Genomic DNA, 15793 nt, shown 5'->3' with positions numbered 1-15793 from the left:
TTTATCTTCACCACGAAAGTAAATAAGGAATTATTTAAGCGTGAAATACTTAAAAATAATGGTCAACAAAACAATAAGTACTCTTAAGAAGCGAAATAAATATGGAACTAATGGCTTCATGCATGACAAGCTACCAGCTGTACAACACACCCTGACGAGGACAGATAGGGATGCAAACAAAGTAATAATTACCATTATCAAAGTAAAATTTGTGAAAGTCCATTCCTTCGACTAAATTACCTAGAGCCTCCGGCTCAAAAGCAGTCAGGTGGGGATCACAGATTTTCCTGCAACAGAATGAATACAATATTACAAAATGATGCCTGCAACTATTTCAGTTATTGGCTACCTTTGACTTAAACGTTCAAGCAGTGCCTACAGGCAGGGAAGTAGCCTCTTCCAAGTTAGCTAAGCCATCTGTAGCTGCAATGACATAATGTACCTAAAACAGATGACAAAAGAACAACAATGACAGCAAGAGCAGAGATTCTGGGAACTAATACAGGGACATCATTTTATTTTTACTAACATTTTTAATATTAACCTGGCTATACCTTTGGATCAAGATTGAGAAACGGAAACACCGTTTGCTACCCCCTTCCACGACTGGAGTTTGATGATACTGGCGTAAAATACAAACAAATCACTTTGTTAGGTACAGGAGGAAAGAAAAGTAGTTCATCCATTTACGTAAACTAGAAAATATCGCAATTTTGAGTTTGATAATTTTATTAGGTTTTTGTTTAATCAAAATACAGTACAATATTAATAAGCAGGGAACGGATTTATATGGACTAAAAATATATGAAATATGTAAATATATATGTAGTTATTTTTACCAAAATATGGAATTAAATATGGATTTTTACCAAAATATGGAATTAAATATGGACTTAAAATTATAAAAAAATGACTATGTACGTTAAATATTGGTACATTTTAATCAAACTAAACAAAAAATATAATGGACGTACCTTATCTTCCAATGTAGTTTCAACAAAACACAATTTTTATTGTCTGTTACCATAACAATAGGTTACAAACATTTCTTTCAAGTGCTGAAAAGTGAATCTTCTTCTATTGTCTCTGAGGATAGATTTATACTGACTAAAAGAGCGTTCGACGTCACAAGAAGTAACTGGTACATAATTCAATTTCACAATGTCTGCTGGGGATAAGTCCAAGTTAATCTTCACTGTTGATTCACCACTCATCACAGCAACAACCTTTTGTAGTTCTTCATATCCAGGGTTTTTTGAAAGTACAGTGTCCACCTTAGCTCTTACTGCATCTGCAACTTTACCTCTACCACGATTCAGTTGTTCCACAGTACTATTTATAATTTCAAAACTTTCAGATAGTGAAAGGTGCCTATTTTGGAGACTTTTGAGCGTTTTTATGATGCATGAAAATGTATGCTGAATGTGAGCTAAGTCATTCTTCACACTTATGTCACAGGTAACTGTTTTCGCAGTATCAATTGAGACTGCATCTTCAGAGTCCAATGCAAGGAGAACATTGTTAATAGAGTCTATATGTTCGGCATAATATTCAACTGCTTCTAGCCATGTACCCCATCTAGTTAAAATTGGCTTTGGTGGCAATGGAATTTCAGGGTACATTTCTTTCAACACGTTAACTCTACTGGGAGCTTTGAGAAATACTTTTTTCACTGATGAAATCAACAAATCTACTTTAGGGAAATTGTCTCTGACCACTTCTGCCACACGATGAAATGCATGCGCCACACAAGTAAAATGAGTCAATTTAGGATATACAACAGATAATGCTTGTCCAGCTTTGACCATATAAGGGGCAGCATCGCTAATAAAGAATAACACATTATCGTACATAATACCCTTTGGCCACAGGATACCCATAGCTTCGTTGAACAGTTTAACTATAGTTTTGTTATTGCACTTTTCTAGAACATCACAATGTAAAAGAATTCGTTCAGAATATTGTTCACTTAACAAACCGATAACTACATTACCAACAAGTCTACCTTCTTTGTCGGGAGTCTCATCAATGGAAACCCAAATTGAACTATCTTTAATTTCATCTCTTATCTTCTGTATTGTCTCATCGTAGATGGATGGAGCATACGTCTTCCTAAGTGTTGACTCATCCGGGATTGTATGTTGAGTATATTTTTCAAGGAATTCCCTGAAGACCTTATTCTTTAGTTTGTAGAGAGGAATATCAGCAGAGATGAGAGAACGGCACAGGTCGATGTTAAACTCAGATCTTACATTCGATGTTGTTGGTTGTGTTAAAAACAATTGTCTCTGCTTGGAATTTAGTTGTTTGTTGGCCTGATGTTTACTAGTTGTAATGTGTTGTTGCACCAGGAACTTTTGTGTAGATGATACTGCACACTGACACAAATTACAAAATAATATTTTATTGTCAGTTGATAAACCATCTTCTTTAAATTCTGAAATGTAACTTGTTAGTTTTGATTTTAAATTGACTGAATGACGTACTTTTGGCATATTTACCGTCTTTATAGTATGATTTACAAAACTGAACCTATGTGTACTCTGACTGGCATTTAACTGTTGAGCTGCACAACTGAAGTCTGTTAAAAATTTTAAATTAAATTAATACAGTTTTGTAACTTACTTTCCCATTGTTGATAGGACTGCTAATTTTCAAATAACTCTGATGTTAAAGGGATTACTGAACATGTGTTTAAATCTCTATTGTTGAAATGTATTTTTAAAAGTTAATGGAATTTTGTTTTGTTTTATTGTTAAACCTAATATAATATGGACTGTTTTATATGAAATATGGAAAATATATGGAAATTAACGAAAATATGTACTAAACTCTAAAATATGGAAAAATATGGAAAATAAAAGTAGGATTTTTCAACCCTACACATTGTGAAACATAAAGATAATGCAAAATATAAATTATATTAGCTTTATAAGTAAATATGTATTTACATATAAATCCTTTCCCTGTTAATAAGTGTTTTTACTCACAAAATGAGCTATCCATGCAAATCTATTCATTACGCAGTGTATATCATACTGTCTACAGCACATTATCGTATGATATAGAGAATGAAGTTAAATTGAAAAATGTTTTGAAAATGGTGGCCGTTCATTTCGATACAGGCTTCAGTTCTTTTGTGCATATTATCGCACGATAGACTATTGTACCTAATTCAAATTATTACCAGTTTCGTCCTCCGTACTAGTAACTCATGCTGAAATAATTCTGTACCTACTCTATAAAAGGGTACCTTGCATACTGTAAATTCAATCTTCACTTCTGCCTGACCTGCACAGATAAAATTACTCAGACATGCTATCTACTGTCCATTCAAGTGATTATGTCGCAGGATGGTATAAAGGGGGAAAATAGTGTGACAGTTAATTACTCAACAAGGCCCTTTTATTTAAGTTATTTTAAACAGGTGTATAATGTTAAGTAGAGTCCAATTCCTAACAGAAATTATTGTTTTCAGAAAAGATCTAAGACAGCCCAGCCACTAGCCCTTACAGAGGGGCGAGCAGAAGCAAGTGGGGGAAATCGGGATCCGATGTAGGCAAACGGACGACAGTACCTGTGCGAAAACATGATTCAATATTGGAAGTTTTCGTCACTTGAAAACGCGAACATATTTCTGAAACGTACTATACTCACTAACTCAGTACTGCGGCCTTGGATCTGTGTGGAGGACAGTTGGAACTTCATTAGTAGAAGGGGTGGGAGTGAAGTACATTCAAAAACTCAGGTACAATAAAAATTGAAGTAAAAATAAAATGATGTCCCTGTATAACGTTAACAGGTTCAAGGATTCAAGTAACATAACTTCCAAGATTCTGCATTTACATTATATTGAATTTCGTTCAGTACAAAATTAGAAATTGATGAGGCACAGGGTCGTTTTTAGGAAGAGGCATATCGAAACATGAATAATAACTTCATGGTTATAGAGTGCACGGCCTTGCAGCAAAGTATGTTCCTTACCAGGAGCAAGTTTTTTTTTTTTTTTAATTTTTTCAATTTTTGTGAAAAACAAATAAAATATCGTAGGCTACTGATGGTTCAAAATGTTACAAAAATTCCGTGAATATTCCGTGATTAGTTTTGTTTTTACCATGTAATATCATACACTCATACACAATTTAATTAACAATATCTTATACTTACACAATATTGTATTTGCAACATTCATTGCGAAATAAACCTGTTAATTAATTTATTTATTTATTAATATTTTATTGTGCTGTACAACAGCCAGCAGCCAATAATATTTCAGCACAAAATGACAATAATTACAAATAATGACAATAACTATAATAATAATAATAATAATAATAATAATAATAATAATAATAATAATAATAATAATAATAATAACTATAATAATAATAATAATAATATAGTAATAATAATAGTAATAATAATAATAATAATAATAATAATAATAATAATAATAATAACAATAATCTATCTAAAACTGGTACTGGTTTAACAATGTGTACACATCTTTCAGTGCCCAATATTGTAGTTTTTTTTTTAATTAATTTTAAACAGCCTCTCCAATCTTCTCTGTTAACCCACTGTCCTTCCTCAAATCTTCTTTCCCTCATTGTTGTTTTAATTCCATGAATCCATGTAGTATTAAATCCGCCAAAGCTGGTCCCAAGCCCACTTGAAAAAAGGAGGAGGGGTGGAGCACACCTCATAAAAAAATTCCAGGCTCAGCTGACCAGACTATCAGTACCTAGTTATGGGTCCCTTACCCGGGGTTATGTGGTTGGACTGAGAGGAGTCTTAAAACTTGATTACTATAGCGATGTACCAAAGTACGAGGGGAATCCAGGAAATAACGACCGTTCGCGCATACCCGCCATGCAGCTGACTCCCCTTCCTTGTTTGAAGGTCAACTGGCTTCCTTAACATGTGTTCTCATAATGCTGTGAGTACTGGTTGCAACAAGTCGCTATTGTGCATTTTGTGTTACTTCAAAATGAACAACGTGATTGATAATCCCGCCGACTGTGAGGTGAGGAGTGTGATTCCATTTTTCAATGCCCGACATTTGAAACCTGCAGAAATTTACCGGCAATTGAAAGAAATGTATGGTGATACTGCAATGAATGAAAGAAATGTGAGAAAATGGTGCGAAATGTTAAAAAATTGGCGAACAAATGTCCACAATGAAACTCGACCCGGACGACCATCACTCATCACAGAAGACCTAAAGACTAAAGTGAACGACAGAATCTTGCAAGACAGGCGCACATCACTCGACGAATTGCATATTGCCTTTCCTGGCATTTCTCGTTCTTTGCTTGGTGAAATTGTGTCGCAACATCTTGGCTACCACAAAATCTGTGCACGATGGGTTCCACGGCAACTGAGTGACCAACACAAAACTCAGAGAATGGCCTCAGCATTGACATCCTTGATGCGATATCACACAGATGGAGACGCCTTTCTTGATCAAATTGTGACTGGTGATGAGACTTGGGTGTCTCAGAACACCCCAGAGACCAAGCGCCAATCACGTCAGTGGCATCATCCCTCATCACCCAAGAAACCGAGAAAATTCAAACAGACTCTCTCAACACAAAAAGTCATGGCTACTGTCTTTTGGGATCGAAAGGTGTTCTTTTGCTGGATTTCATGCCAAAAGGCACTATGATCAATGCAAATCGTTATTGTGAGACTTTACGAAAACTACGGCGAGCCATCCAAAACAAGAGGCGAGGAATGCTTTCGAGAGGAGTTGTGCTTCTTCACGACAACGCCCGCCCGCACACTACTGCTTCAACTCGAGAATTGCTGGATCAATTCGGTTGGGAAATCTTTGATCATCCGCCCTATAGTCCAGACCTTGCTCCTAGCGATTTTCACCTTTTCACTAAGCTGAAAGACTTTCTGGGTGGTACACGTTTTGGAAGTGATGAAGAGTTGAAGAAGACAGTGAACACCTGGCTTAATGAACTGGCGGCAGAGGAGTATAACACGGGAATTCTAAAGCTAGTGAACGGATACGACAAATGTTTAAATGTAGGTGGTGATTATGTAGAGAAGTAAAGGAAGCTTCAGTTATGTAACAGACTTTGTTTTTTTCAAATAAATATATTTTTTTATAATTATTACAACAAAACGGTCGTTATTTCCTGGATCCCCCTCGTACATATGATATTTCCATGCAGGAATTCTGCGTTATCATATGATGAAGGATTGGTGAAGCGGAGAAAAATTCTTTCCGGCACCAGGATTCGAACCCGAGTTTTCAGCTCTACGTGCTGACGCTCTATCCACTAAGCCATACCGGATTCCAATTCTGATGCCGGATTGAATCATCTCAGTTTAAGCTCCCTTAACACTATCACATATATTGAGTTTAATAAAAATCACTAAATCAATTACGTCTGTGGGTATTCTGCACAACTTGGGCACATGCACCAATAGCTAAACAACAGGAGGCTGAGAACTGTGACAAGGTTAGAGTGGATTAGATGAAAGATTAGCTAAGTGACAGGAGATTATTAAAGGTTTTATTAATTTGTCCTACAGAATAATATCTGTAATATTGACAATTAAATATTTGAGGAGAAAAATTCGCTCCGGCACCGGAGTCAGGCCACAAAGGGAAACTCTGAAGGAGGAGAGTTCGATCCGGTGCTATGCATTGAATTTGGCGTAGCTCAGTGGTCAGAGCGCTTGGTACGTAGAACCAAGGACCTGGGTTCGATCCCCGGCGCCGGAGCGAATTTTTCTCCTCAAATATTAAGTGACAGTAGGCCAAGGACTGTGAAAAGGTTAGAGTGGGTTGGATAAGGGTGTACCAACATGCAGTCCAATACTACTGTTGCAGCAATGTAATGTCTGTCAATTCTCAAAATCGTGAGAAAACATTGCAAAAAAAAAAAAAGAACTACTACAGCTACATCAGGATGGTTGGCAACTACATCATGATAATGAAAGACCATGACGTGACAAACACTATGTTGAAATATCTGACCGAAAGCAACTTATGTATGCTGCAACCTCCTTACAGTCCTGATCTTAACCTGTGTGGCTTTCTTTTAACGAAAAATAGCTTACACTATGTGTCTGTAAAAATCAATCTCAGCCTTTATTTAAATTGTCATTTTGTCGGTAAAGTTACGGAAAACTAGTAAGTGCGGATTTTGAAAATTAGCTAATGGATATGGACATAAATAAAATACGTGATGAATATGTAAGGAGTAACTGAACTTACGTATAAGCTTCATAATCTCCTGTGTTGATTGCTTCTATCAGCTGTTCAGTCATCTTGATGATCTCTTGTTTACGAGCTAGTAAGGAAAAAAACGTACAGATTAAAACCGTTCATAAAATTGGATGGGACAAACACTTAATGTTGCTTCATAGCTACTAATAACGACACAGTTACAATGTGCAATGTTTACAAATGGAAATAAGACAGTCACCACTTTACACCACCACAACCACAAATACCAACCTGAAATCGCACACTATCCTCTTGACAAAACAATGCAACACAGAAAAATTTTACCACATCAGTGAATTATAAACTTAACACCAAAGTTTTACCAGGTGGAAGGAATTATACACAGAAGAGCCAACAACATAATGTTTCAGATTACTAAGAGGGTTTAGCGCAGTGTGCATCAGCACATCACATAGTCAGCTTAGTTCTAAATACAAGGTTTTATATTCAAACATCAATACTCAGGGAGATACAGAAGAAATTCCTGCTACAAATGCTACGAGCTATTGAATTTAAAAATACATATACGATGGTACACAGGATTTAGTAAAGTCCAACGCGATTTATCAATTAAGGAACGTCTTGCTCTAGAAGACTAAATACAGCCAAATTTGTTAAGCTTCAAGACTCCAACTAGTACTATCTAGGTTAACATTAAATTAAATAATTTACAAATTATTATTATTATTATTATTATTATTATTATTATTATTATTATTATTATTATTATTATTATCTGGTTTTACAATTTCCTAAGACATCTTCCTGCACCCATTTTAAAGATTCTGTAGCCCTTCTCCATTCTTCCATGTCCCATATTCCAATTCCCTTTCTCCCATTGTTAGGGTGACCATAATTATTCCTTTGAGTGAAAGTGAGACTTTAATAACTTTCTTTGGGAAAGAAGTTGAACGCCATGTTTTTCTAGAAATCAAGTATTTATTTTGATTTAAATTTAATCATAAGATTATAAGATAAGATCATATGGATACACATACCAAAATGAAATGTAAATAACACTAAAAAAAGAAAAAAATACCGGTATTAATAATTTAAAAAAAAATATAAAAATAAATTTAGCTTCCCTTATGAAAAGGTTGCCAGATTTGACAAAGTGTATTACATATAATTTGGAAACACACCTAAAAGGTAAAATGATATACATTTGAATCAGTTAGGGAATCGAATATACAAAATGTCAGAAAAATTTACACCTAAGTAGCGTTTATGCTCATTTACAGTTAAGAAAGGGGGGGGGGGGAATATCATCAGATAGGTTTAGAATGATTTGAATGCCATATACCGCGAGAAAAATAATAGTACGGATTGATTGGCATTGATATCTAAACCAATCAACAGCCATCGGTTAAGATAACTTGAAATTTCCATTATCACTCCCATACAAATGATTTCTCAATATCTGAACCGATCCTTTGAGGGTACTAATGGCTATTTCCTTCACAATGCTGTGTGTTAGGCCCAGCTTTTTACATTTGTTGGCAAAGAAGGAGGTTATGGTACCTCGTGCTCCCACCATCAGACCTATTACATCAATGTGGGACAGGCTATATTTATCTTTATAGAAGGGATTGTTGGTTCATAGATCCGTTTCTTTGCACTATCCACCTCATGCAGTTGATCTGCATGTGTCTCAAATCTGATACTTGTTAAAAATAATATTATAGGAATAAGAAGAAACTAAATGCACTTTCAAATTCATTAATACTTAGTTCAAGTCAGAAATTAGATTTCTAAAGGGGTTTATTTACTTTTTTTTACTCAATTCATACTTAGCAAAAGTTGTTGTTGCATTCAGGAACTCAGGATTTGTAAGCAAATATGAATAAAAATAACTGCAGTTATATTCAGCTAAATAGTTTTTTACCATAGCTCTAAAACAAGCAAATTCCTTTTCAAGTTCTTCTGTACAATTACATTGACTCTTTAGCATTGTTATAATGAATAAAATACAGTTCTAATGTCCACTATAAACACGCATCCTAAATTTGTTAAAACCCTATGGTCCGTCCCAGGAATCTATAGAGAAGAAAGACGAAACAAGACCTCTGCACAAGTGGTATGTGGGAGGGCTAGCGCCAATGACCGCTCTGGGGGGAGGTATTGGTTGAACAAAGCTACCAATCGCTTGCAGACAGGGGATCATTTCTATCTGAACTCTCTATCACGAGCATCTTACCCCTTAGCAGCCTCGAGCTGATGCTGCCCGCAATACATCTGGCACAGATAGACTCTGCGCCTATATGTCCCAAGGCACTCTACAGGTTCCTGGGACAGACCACAGTTGAACTTGGCAACTGAACAAAAAACGGTAAAAAATCTCGAATATTATCGTCCTATCTATAAATAAAGCAGGTTGTACCAACCTAAAAATTGCTATCATTAATAGATACAATCTATAGCATAGAGAAATATCTTCCATGTCGATCGTATGCAACTATTATATGTAAAATTTATCGGCATATTTGTAAAAAGTTCATAACTTGCAAACTTACGCCAAAAATCGGGACAAATGCCTATTTATTGAAAAAAGAAAAGTCGGGACACGTTTTTCAAGGCTCAAAAATTGGACAATCCTGATCAATCGGGACGTATGGTCACCCTACTCATTGTACTAATCATTCCTTGTGTCCAAGTAAATTTTAGTCTTCCCCTCTTCCTTTTTTCCCCATTGGAATTAATTTATATATTATTATTATTATTATTATTATTATTATTATTATTATTATTATTATTATTATTAAGTCTTTAGAAAAATTTATGAGGTTGATGTATGTCATTTGATAATCTACCAAATACTAGATGGAAATAATCTAAAAAATAATACTCTACATACAATAAGCTTAGTTCTACTTAAAAATATTCCCTTTCCATTTCAACTTCTATTTTCAGCCTGAGAAGCTTCCAATTAAAATAATATGTAAAAATTTTGATGCCTAAATTCAGTTTTCATTTTATTACAATAGTACTCACTGATTTAAGTAACCATATGAAAGCTGATTCAATTAATTCCATTTTATCATTTGTTTCACCCTTAAGAGTACCATTCAAGTAAACTCTTTTTAGGGATCCTAGTGCATATATGGTGCAAAGCGAACACAAACACACTGTTCATTCTCTGACAATGATAATGATCTCAACTTGTACAAACAGGGATTCAAAGCAAAGCCCATTAGTTTCGTAGTAAGACATGCTAATCAGTACTCAATAGCAGTTGACTAGTCATGAAAGAAGTTGTTACGTAGTACGTACTATATTTATTCCATTACTTCTGTTGAACTCAAAAATATAACTTCAATAATACTAACTCATAACTGATCATCGTCACCATTAGCATCGCATAATTTTTTTCTCGATTTTATTTTCAATTTCTCGAGCTGTGAATTACCACTGTACTAACTCAACACGTTCAAAGTAACTATTAATTACAAATAAAACATTCAGAAAGTTATTGACGATTATAATATTCCTTAAATGTTTCACTCTTTTTGATGTTATACAATTTTTGTGATTCTAATTGTAAATAAATTAGGGTTGCCAGAACAGTATGGAATTTTTCTGTTTTGTTCTGTGTATGGTGAAAATCTTTACCTTTAGGTACACTAAATGTTTCGTTTTTAAACATGAAGCATGAAGACTTAAGAACATAGAATACATGATATTTTATTTGTTTTTATATGGTGCAATAGTTGTTGGATAAATTGAACGACCTATTTCTACATTTTGTCCTTGATGGATTTCGTATCCCTTGAAGAAAACTCTAGTTTCAAGAGATTTTAAGATTAGCTGAGTCACTTTCTGTTATTGATCAGATGATCACTTTAATATACACGATATGTATTTAGAGATCATTATAGTTTCTGATTTGTTTTGTGGAGAAGGGAATGAACAGTTGAAAGCAGAGTTGACTACTATCACAGTTTAGTATATACAGTCACGAAGCTCAATTCATAGTAAATATGCATCCATAAATAGTTGCTAACCACTAGGATCACTACTATCGCCTCATCACAGACAATGCGAAATAGTACCTGCACAGTCTATTGTTCCTAGTACCCTCATAAACTCAAGCTTCGTGACTGTATATACTAGACTGTGCTACTATGATAGCATTGTACTACAGATAGCTATAGATTAAAGTACTGATTGGTGCACCAACATGTGCAATATTTTAGTTTTAGTTAAATTTGTTTTGAGAATAATTCTATAAAATACATTCAGAGAGAGATTTCCTATTATGAACATTAAATGAAGGGACAAGCGAAACAGGTCTTAATCTGATGCAATAAACGAGTTTTACACATATATTATACTGTACAGGTAACTATAATGACTGTTGGAGTACTTTTTATAAGACAGTACTCTTTAATAAGAAAGGGTTAAGAACTGCTCACTCAAATTAAAAGTATTACTGTATAACTTGTATTTTATATTCGTATTAAGTATATTTCCATCATTAATTTAACCTAATAGTTTTAAAATAAAATGTATTAATAATTGTGCTAATAAGTGATATAAGAATATATCCCAATACGGAAAGTAAAGGTAAACTAACTGTAAGTCAATTATTGACCTCCTGACTCATTGTGGTGTCAAAAGTTCAATGTCAATACATATGTTCCTATTTCTCCTTCCTAAATCTGACAGTCCTAAAATAAATGCAACATTTACTTCCGAAAATACTTTACATCATTTCCTCTTACTTACAAACTCTTAAATCATAAAGACATTGCAATCAATTTTAAGAATTCATTTGGCCGATATAATGTGAAACAAGCATTGTCCCATAACTCCACAATTTTGAGGTTATGTTTCTTCAATTGAAAGATTCAGAGATATTTCGTAGCATTACTAATTATAATCTGTGTGATGTGCTCCAGCACTGATATCGTAGCACGTGACAATTAGATATGTCACCATGTAAATGTTAAATTACTCATATTTTCATGCTTGTAAATTGATAATTTTCATACAGCAGAGTCAAAAAATTAGAAATAAAACAAAAGAAGAGAGAAAAATTTATGATGTTTTAATTAGTGCTCACTCCAGTCCCACCTGATTTTTCTGTAATACATTTGTCTGTAATGAAGTAAAAAATGCAGTAAAGATATAACATTTTAATAAGATTATATCCTGCCAAATAGTGCAAAACGTGCAGTTTCACATCACAACATCATGTTACTCTTTGCACGCTGCTTACCTGAGCCATATGAGTTTGTTGATAGCTGCGAACAAGTCTTGTTGGGGCAGAGAATCCTTATTTCTACATGTGAAGGGAGGAGACCACCCAAATAGATTAGAAAAGTGTACTGCTAATACAAAAAAAATGTGCAGTATCGGTCACTTAGAGCCTCAACTGCACAATAATAAAATTGTTCACAGCTGCGAGATTCACATGCTTCAAACATACTCACTTTAAATAGTTGTGGAACATGGACTTTTGAAATAGGAAAAAGTCATTCAAAGCGATTCAAACAAGAGAAAATAGTTTTCAGTATATACAAATAAGGATGCCGATCTTATGAAGTGATCTCATTTTAACTATATAACAGTATTTTTAAGGTACGTTAAGAGATTTATCTAAAAGGATGAAAAAAGAATTATTACATTTCAATTTTGCAAGATAAGAATGGAATGCTTAAAGCAGGTATAGTATTTTATAAGCTGAAATGAGTTTAGTTCTACAAGCTAAGACAAGATCTTATATACAGTAAAAGCAAAACACACGAATATATCTTGTAAGCAAGATTTGTCATAGTGTAAAATTGCCATTAATGTACATCAAAAATCGGAGTCAAGCTACCTAGAACGAACATTAAAAGCCACTACAGAATTAAACACAATTTCTAAAAGACTGAACATCTACTCTGTTCGTTGCTTTGTATAGTTGTGAATCATGTTAACCTATTTTAGGGAAAGACATTAACGAATATAAACCACAAAAGCATGAATTGAATAGGGAATAACTTCGCAATGTTACGATAATCACATTATAATACGAACTGAGACACAAGAAATGCATTCTATATTTTGAGGTCTAAGATTATAAAACACAAATTGTATGTTCTAATGGGGTTAATAACCAGGAAAATATTTCCCAATGTGGAAAAAATTTATTTTGATTATAAAGTTACTAGAGAATGAGGCACAGGACAAAATGTGTTACCGTACTACCATATCACTTTGTGACACACAGAATAATCAGTTCTGAAATAAAGTAATGTAGGTACTGGTATACCTACAAAGCGATATAGGTAGGTAGGCCTATATTTTTAAGAACTAACACATACATAGAACTATAGTACATTACTACAGTTCATCTATAAACTAATCAGTTTATTGTAGTTAACCTATAAACTAATTAATCTTATTACAACAGAAATTACATATTAACTTTCTACAACATACAAACCTGAAGGTTTACAGGTTTTCTCTAAAGCTTTTGCATTGGAAGTAAATTCTACATAAATGTTATTACCCTATATATATATATAATTGCTAATTAACAATACTTTTTCAAATAATTTGAATAATAAATGCATTAAATTCGTCCTTAATTATTTACGAATTTTTTGTGTTGAGTTTATATAGGCCTACTTAAAAACAATAAATTAGTCAGGAACTCCTCATTAATGTCAATTTCTTTGATGTTAGTTTCAAAGGCATAACAATTATTGTATATGTGATTAAGAAATTTCACACAGTGTATGTATAACTACAGAGTGATTCATATAAAACTACTACACATTTCTTTCTGTATTTCAGCAGGAATGAAGCTAACCACAATTTGTTATACCTCAAATGTAGTGCATTTTTGTGATAACCTCTATAAAAAATGCTGAAAATGTTCTCCCTCCTGCTCAAGACACTACTCAACACACAAAGATAAACCAGATAAGAATAAACAAGTGAACTATAGCTGTTGGTTTCAGGCATTCATTGTGTAAAATCCTGGCATATTGTCCATCACACAGTTTACATATGAGGCATGGTTACATCTGTGTGGCTATGTCAAATCACAGAATCCATATTTTTGGGCCACCCAAAATACACGTATCATTCATGAAGTACCTATACACCGCGAAAGTCGGGGTTTTGTGCGCAATCTCTGCACAGAGAATAGCAGGACCAATTTTTTTTTCGGCCAGACTGTGAACACTGCAGAGTACCGTCGCATTTTCATGGAGTTTGGTGGGCAAATGAACGATGTGGAGCTGGGTCAAGAATATTTTCAACAAGTTGGCGCTGCATGTCATAGGCTACATCAAACAAATCCATGGAGCTAATTGGAAGTTTTTTTGACGATCAGATAATTTCTGATAACCTATGGCCACCAACATCTCCGGATTTGACACCACTGGATTTGTTCCTATGTGGTTACTTAAAGGACAGCGTTTATGCCACACATCCCAAGATATTGGACGATTTGAAGCAAAACATTACACATGAGATCAATGGTAACAGAATTCTCCAAGTAGTCAGTAATATGGGCTGATGTGTTGAGTTGTGCCATGAACAGGTGGGAGATATTTTCAGCATTTTCTGTAGAGGTTAGTAATCTCCCAAAGATAGTCTACATTTGAGGTATATTGTAATGAAGACAAAGACTAAGACTAACGTGTGAGTGTCAGTTACCGTATTTAAAAGTCAGGACACTTTTTAAATTGCAGAAACTTTGTTAACAATGAAGTTTACATGAAAATTGAAATATTATTGCATTCACAAAGAAATGGGGTTTAATGTCACAATACTTATTTAAAACATTTCATTTATGTTGACAAGATTAATTTCGAAATGTAACAGAACAAAATATATTCTTAGTACCTATTCTTATATCATTATTGCGCTTTGTTCTCGCAAATTTACTTCTCGAAGCAATTTATTGCTGTATCTGGAGGCACGAGTTGATCTTATAAAGTATTATTATGACTACAAGACAACTTAATATGGTTTTTGTTCTGAAAGGAATTAATATGACTGAAGAACAACATAGTAGTCATATTTGATTTGTACATTTATCGCTTTTTACATACAATTAAGAGTGAACTGGTGCGTTTGTGTTTAAGTCAACCTTATTCTCAATTTAAGTATCAGCGAATTCGAACCTGTCCTACATGTATTAACTCACAATCACGAAACAGATATATTAATCCATCACGAAAATTTCTGCACTTGTGTACTGGTACCAAACATTGAGGTTATGGAAGAGAAGTAATTTATAATCAGATAAAATAAAATTGTGTGCATGGTGTATCTTTTTGGTTGTGTGTAAACGTACCATTACTCAAAAAGCTAGTGTACTGGCCTTTCATAATAGAAACTGGAACACACTTTATCGTTTTTAACCATGTAGTTAAGTACCTATGTTTCTGGGGGTACCGGTAAAGTCTTCAAACTACTCTCGTTACAACTCCATTAAATCTCCATTTTTTATTATTATTACCAGTACCGGTACTGCACTACTTTATTGTCTAAGTGCTACAGCTTTGCCAGCCAACCCTTAGCAGACCAACTACTTGAGCTGAA

General features: G+C 34.0%; 1 protein-coding gene across 33 annotated transcripts in view; it reads right to left on the bottom strand.

Annotated features, from left to right (window-relative positions):
• Nucleotides 1-15793, bottom strand: part of CaMKII (Calcium/calmodulin-dependent protein kinase II) — a 502734-nt gene that overhangs the window by 22321 nt on the left and 464620 nt on the right. For 27 of the 33 annotated variants that reach the window (XM_069816423.1, XM_069816436.1, XM_069816437.1 and 24 more), the window contains 2 exons: nucleotides 7238-7313; nucleotides 193-287 (listed from right to left, as the gene is read on the bottom strand). In XM_069816423.1, the coding sequence (XP_069672524.1) occupies nucleotides 193-287; nucleotides 7238-7313 (171 nt within the window). Of the gene's footprint in view, nucleotides 1-192; nucleotides 288-7237; nucleotides 7314-12467; nucleotides 12531-15793 lie in introns of all 33 variants that reach the window. The other 6 variants (XM_069816443.1, XM_069816445.1, XM_069816450.1 and 3 more) reach the window with 1 other exon arrangement.

Source organism: Periplaneta americana, chromosome 17, assembly GCF_040183065.1.
Source record: "Periplaneta americana isolate PAMFEO1 chromosome 17, P.americana_PAMFEO1_priV1, whole genome shotgun sequence".
Classification (NCBI taxonomy): domain Eukaryota; kingdom Metazoa; phylum Arthropoda; class Insecta; order Blattodea; family Blattidae; genus Periplaneta; species Periplaneta americana.
Note: the sequence above shows the minus strand (reverse complement) of the source record. Positions and strands in the feature narration are given on the sequence as shown.